Source organism: Fusarium oxysporum, chromosome 4, assembly GCF_000149955.1.
Source record: "Fusarium oxysporum f. sp. lycopersici 4287 chromosome 4, whole genome shotgun sequence".
In the NCBI taxonomy this organism is placed as follows: domain Eukaryota; kingdom Fungi; phylum Ascomycota; class Sordariomycetes; order Hypocreales; family Nectriaceae; genus Fusarium; species Fusarium oxysporum.
Window position 1 is genome coordinate 2,322,863 of NC_030989.1, and position 5,176 is coordinate 2,328,038.

The window sequence follows — 5,176 nt, forward strand, 5'->3', positions numbered from 1 at the left end:
TCGTCTCAGCCCGGGTCATTATTCTCTTGCTCTTTGAATTCTTTCCTTTTACATATCACTTCTACTCATAGTATAGATACTTTTATCCAAAACATGTTGCTTGAATCCATCATGTCCATCTCGTGGACCTGTTTAAAATGTCGTGATGACTCCAGATATGACCGATTTTTGACGTGACAGTCCTGGAGGACCGTAGTAAGCGTGAAATCTACGTAAATCGAATCGTATACAGTCCAGATTCGGGTCCTTTGCGCCCAGATCGGTTCGAGCATCCCTGCCTACGCGTCCGTCTTTCTCATCAACGCGTCCGTTCCGTCATGAAGGAAGGCTCCGGACTGTGGCCCGTCACGGCCGCAACGCATCGCCATTCGGTGTCCGTCGTCGTGAATCCTGAGGATGCCGTCCCGGCTTCTCTCCACATCTGCATCCATTTGAGTCCCGAGACGGAGATCTATAGGGCTATTGGCTCCGTCGTGACGGGTTCCTGACGGATCTCGAAGAGATCTGATAACGAAAAGCCGGGGATTTTGATTTGTGGACCGTTCACACATGCAATATACGTCACAGTACCTGAATCCGGGGTTCATGGAGTCAAATTGAGGCTTAAATCTATCTCCAAGTACTAAAAAAAAAGAAAATTTTGAAGTTGTATACACCTTTCAAAGGTGTATATGGGTCAAATCAAAGTGAAAAAAAAAAAAAGAAGAAAAAAAAAAAAGACACAAAATATGCCTTGGTATGACCAAGATGGATCAAACCTCACAAAACCATAATAATATCAGACCAAAATGGGTCAAAGTAAAAGGTCAAAGATCAGACCAAGTTGGAACAACAACTTCAAAGAGACCAGGTGGAGGAATCAAGTCCAAAAAAAAAATCACGCAAACGAGAGCGCGACCGAGCAACAACAGAGCAACCGGACCAGACCAGTTTCAAACGAGATGAGCTGGACCTGGCAAAAGTTGACAAACGTGGGAGGCCAAAGGTATCGGAAAACTGCAGTGACTCTGACTGATTGTGAGTGTCCAACATGTCCTCCAATCATCAAATCGCTCCACGCACAGCAAAAAATGAGGACAGGAGGAAAAATGAAAATGGAGGACGAAAAATCTTGTGGTGCGGGCAAGGTGAGAGGAGAAAGCAGAATAACGCGCAAGTGATCTTGGTTGGAGAGATCAGACTTGACATGGGCGCGCGGGGGCCAGGGCATAACATAGAAAATCGGTTTTATTATTTCGCCGGAGGCCATTTTAGTGGACCATCGACCACTGACCAGTAATAGGTGTTGCAGGCGCGCCAGGGGTGCCCGATTTTATTTTTTAATGCGTCGAGGAGCTTGGTTTCCCAATTTCGCCAAATGCGGCTAGCCCCAAATCGCGTTGCCAGCTGCAAGTGAGTGATCTGGGATCAGAGCTCCCGACGCGCGAAAAGTACTTAACCTCTACGTCCCCCGCCAACGTTATCTCTTCCACTTCTCATCAACCAATTGTCATCACAACCACTCTCTTCGCCTCTTCCATCCATCTCAACAAAGTCTTTCAGACTCCTCAATCACTTCATTTTAATCTACCACCCCAAACCACCCAACCTTCAAAATGACTGGCGGCGGAAAGTCTGGCGGCAAGGCCTCTGGTTCCAAGAACGCGCAATCGTAAGTCTTACCTCTTCGCCTACTTTGACGCGCCTTTTCGATCGCATCTTTTGCTTTGATCTCAAGCTAACACTCTTCTCCAGGCGATCTTCCAAGGCTGGTCTCGCGTTCCCTGTTGGTCGTGTCCACCGTCTTCTCCGAAAGGGCAACTACGCTCAGCGTGTCGGTGCCGGTGCTCCCGTCTACCTCGCTGCCGTTCTCGAGTACCTCGCTGCCGAAATCCTCGAGTTGGCTGGTAACGCTGCCCGTGATAACAAGAAGACCCGTATCATTCCCCGTCACCTTCAGCTCGCCATCCGAAACGATGAGGAGTTGAACAAGCTTCTGGGTCACGTCACCATCGCCCAGGGTGGTGTCCTTCCCAACATCCACCAGAGTATGTTCTCCGCTTTGCTTCATCACTCTACACCATCACTAACATCCCTCCAGACCTTCTGCCTAAGAAGACGGGTAAGACTGGCAAGAACGCTAGCCAGGAGCTGTAAATGGTTCATTTGGTTCTTGTTTTTTCCATGCGATGGCTGGTTGTTTGGGTTGTCATGACAAAGGGGTCACGGTTTAAGGGTTCATACGGTTGTTTTTCATCAGTTTATTCGCGCGTTAGGGTTGTACAATAATCCCCCACGGCTATGGTCATGAAATAAGAATACTTCAAAGATCTACATCATCGCCTCTTGGTCCTGCTGTGAATGTTTTCGCCACTTGATATCATCTTATCTTGCGTGACTATGTCTTGCTCTCGGTGCCCTGAACTTGGCAAGCCGGCTGTTTGCAACTGCCATTTCCTTGTGATCCGCATTCAACTATTGCTTCCAAATAACCATTTGCTTGCGGTGATTAGCTATCCAACATGCACCATCGATAAGATTCCTGGCGCTCGTACGAATAGAGTGTCGGTAATGCTGATTCTTGTGGTTGAACCTCAACCTCGTTCGCACTGATGTGGTACTTGAATGACCAAATTCATTTGATTCATGCTACAGTCCTCTCCGCGAGCCCATCTGTATCCTCTTCTATGTACATATATCCTCTCGTACAGCCCAAATAATCCAGTCGAGTTTTTAGTGTCGGTTGACAGGGTGTGGGGGAGCTGGTCACATATCAGTTTCCGGATTATCCATGGCAGGGTGCCACCGGGTAGGTACTCACGGTCGAGAACAGGCGACGGGAGGTTTCGCTCGTACTTGGAACCTGCGGCGGTATCATTAGCATTCTGCACATGACGACTCTTCCCGTATGCTGGCGAGACATACCTCCGGGGGCTGTCGGGGGAGTATAAGGGTCAGGGTGCTTCCAGCTCTCTAGCAGCTTCTCGGTCTCGGTCAATAGAGCCTGTGCATCGGAATCAGCGCCGAGATCATCTTCCAGTCGCCAATTGGTGACAAACCCTTTGATGCCGGGGATCGGTGACATTGCGGTTGGCCTCGAATAGTGAGCGAATATACATAGCCTGGCCACGCCACAGGTGTCGATGGACGGCCCAATCTAGCGCCAGCTTCAATGAGCGGCGGTAGAGGGATCTGGATATGATGACAGTCAGCGCATGGAGCTCGATGAATCGGCAATCGCTGGGCCGGCGGTTCGGGAGGAGGTAAAGGTTACTGACAAGGCAGCTCGTCGCGTCGACATGGTTTGTGAGGTAGTGAGAGTACGCGTGACCGGGCCCAGTCGAGAGAGGCTCCTCGCTATCGGGCAATTGGTCGGTTTTCGCGGGGATATCTGCCGTCTGGCGTTCGCTCGAGGGTTTCGTTGTTATGCTGGCCGTCTCGGTCGAGGTTGGGATACCACGAAGAATGTCGACAATGACGGCAAAGATTTGGTGCCTTGTTGCCTCATTCCGATGAATAGCCGATCGGCTTCAACTACCCTGTACCTCGAAACAATATCGATTCAATGCATTACTCGTTCGACAGAGGCTTCTTGAACAAGCTGAACGGTCTTATGGGCTTCTATGTGTTAAATATAATGATAAAATCAATTAGAAGCTAGATCGAACGAAGCTGGCGGCTCGATCTTGATATTTTGATAATGGTTGCTGATTTAACATGCATATGACAAGACAGTACTAGCAACTAACAAGTGGATTTGAAGAGAATGTCAAGCTCAGCTACCATGTCGGTGGCAATGAAAACGCTGCCTCAAAAGAATGAAAGCGAGTGAGAATTAGTTTTCCTTGAGTAAGTACAAAATTCATTGTTGCTGGTATCAGTATGAGCTATTCAAATGGTGCCAGAGACAGCCTGGTACAACAGCAATTGAAGTGCACGGACCAATATCCGAATTAGTTTTATGCGATATCCCATTGGTTGATCTTAAGCTGCCAGAACGAGGTAGCTTCGAGCTGAAACTGGGGAGAAGCCGCGCCACATATCGCATGTTGAGCCACACTCGCAGTACCTTGGCTCCGAAATATGACTTATACACTCCGGCAATAGTGCACTGACTGAGTGCATCGTAGTAAGAACTCTGGTACTGTCATTGAGCACTCGAACTTGAGGCCTCACTAGCCTCAGTTGCTGTGATATATCTGATGGAAGAGTAGTTAAGCTGGGTCCTTGTGTCTATTTGGCATTACATGAAGGCATGAGACATGATCGACATGCTGAAATCTCGAATCCAGCAGCTACGGACTGCAGTAGGAGCAACGACAAGTACTCGGCGAATCCGGTCATTTGAGCTGATATGAGATGTTTATGATCAGCCTACTGGAGTCTCACTGGTAGCGCACTGAACGAGATGTATGCTGAGCTGGCTGATACAAAGTGGATGTTTGTAAAGCAAGAAAGGGGCACCCAAGCTGAAACCCTTTAATTTTCAGCTCACTAGAGTTTATACTAAACATGATGGACATTCCTAGAGTGAGGCGGAATATTACTCACACTGCACCACGGAGCAATGTCACCTAAACGTGGTTTATAACGGGGATACCCAATCCACCAGCATGCTAACAACTACTTCACCATTATACCGAAACAATTAATTAGTAAATCTAAAAGCCAGAAAAGATACAGTGACATGTAGTGACATGGGGCTATATACGATTAGCTGTGGCCTAATTGAGGGTGAAGATGCAGCTGTTCCCAGGGCGACGGTGAAAACTGCGAAGCATGGAAGGCCTCTGGATGTGAGAACAAAAGAAGAGCTTCACCGATATTATACCAAGGGGCCTCAATCATACTGATAGGTTGTCCACCTGAAACTGCGAGCTGCCTGAATGTCTTTGTGTCCTAGGTCCGGCTAATGGCTAAGTATGAACACCGAAGGGTAAACTTCTGAAGTTGAGATCAGTACAGTCATGCTTTCTCGAGGCCTTACACACCCCAGTGCCCAGTTTGAATTGACGGCCGTGCTGAACTCCTGAGAAAGGCTTCATGATATATAAAAAGTAGTACATACGTTCATACCGCGGATGAAGGACGAAGATGAACTTGTGAAAGCATTGCTATAGAGAGTGATACGATTCGTGAGGAGTTGCATAAAAGAATAGCTCTCAGAGTACAGGGTCTCAGGGATACTCACGTCACC

General features: G+C 48.1%; 2 protein-coding genes across 6 annotated transcripts; one reads left to right on the top strand and one right to left on the bottom strand.

The window, feature by feature from the left end:
* Positions 1-1,307: 1,307 nt before the first annotated feature.
* FOXG_08173 (histone H2A) lies at positions 1,308-2,348 on the top strand. Its single transcript, XM_018386957.1, has 3 exons — positions 1,308-1,651; positions 1,735-2,027; positions 2,081-2,348. The coding sequence occupies exons 1-3, from the start codon at positions 1,596-1,598 to the stop codon at positions 2,134-2,136; spliced, it is 405 nt and encodes a 134-aa protein (XP_018244168.1). The 5' UTR covers positions 1,308-1,595; the 3' UTR covers positions 2,137-2,348.
* Positions 2,175-3,474, bottom strand: FOXG_08174 (NADH dehydrogenase (ubiquinone) 1 beta subcomplex 9). 5 transcript variants are annotated; one of them, XM_018386960.1, is made up of 5 exons: positions 3,258-3,474; positions 3,039-3,171; positions 2,905-2,983; positions 2,801-2,842; positions 2,175-2,741 (listed from the first exon to the last, which is right to left on the bottom strand). In XM_018386960.1, the coding sequence occupies exons 1-5, from the start codon at positions 3,278-3,280 to the stop codon at positions 2,713-2,715; spliced, it is 306 nt and encodes a 101-aa protein (XP_018244171.1). In that variant the 5' UTR covers positions 3,281-3,474; the 3' UTR covers positions 2,175-2,712. The 5 variants fall into 5 exon arrangements, with proteins under 5 accessions (XP_018244171.1, XP_018244172.1, XP_018244173.1 ...); XM_018386961.1 differs by having other exon boundaries at positions 2,905-3,171; XM_018386962.1 differs by having other exon boundaries at positions 3,039-3,474.
* Positions 3,475-5,176: the final 1,702 nt, after the last annotated feature.

Coding starts and splice junctions, on each gene's coding strand:
- FOXG_08174 (XM_018386958.1), bottom strand. CDS start 3,280: ATGTCGACGCGACGAGCTGCCTT. Junction 3,172..3,257: donor TCGACGCGACGAGCTGCCTT/GTCAGTAACCTT, acceptor CATCATATCCAG/ATCCCTCTACCGCCGCTCAT. Junction 2,984..3,038: donor CCGATCCCCGGCATCAAAGG/GTTTGTCACCAA, acceptor TCCGATGCACAG/GCTCTATTGACCGAGACCGA.
- FOXG_08173 (XM_018386957.1), top strand. CDS start 1,596: ATGACTGGCGGCGGAAAGTCTGGCGGCAAGGCCTCTGGTTCCAAGAAC. Junction 1,652..1,734: donor GGTTCCAAGAACGCGCAATC/GTAAGTCTTACC, acceptor ACTCTTCTCCAG/GCGATCTTCCAAGGCTGGTC. Junction 2,028..2,080: donor CCTTCCCAACATCCACCAGA/GTATGTTCTCCG, acceptor ACATCCCTCCAG/ACCTTCTGCCTAAGAAGACG.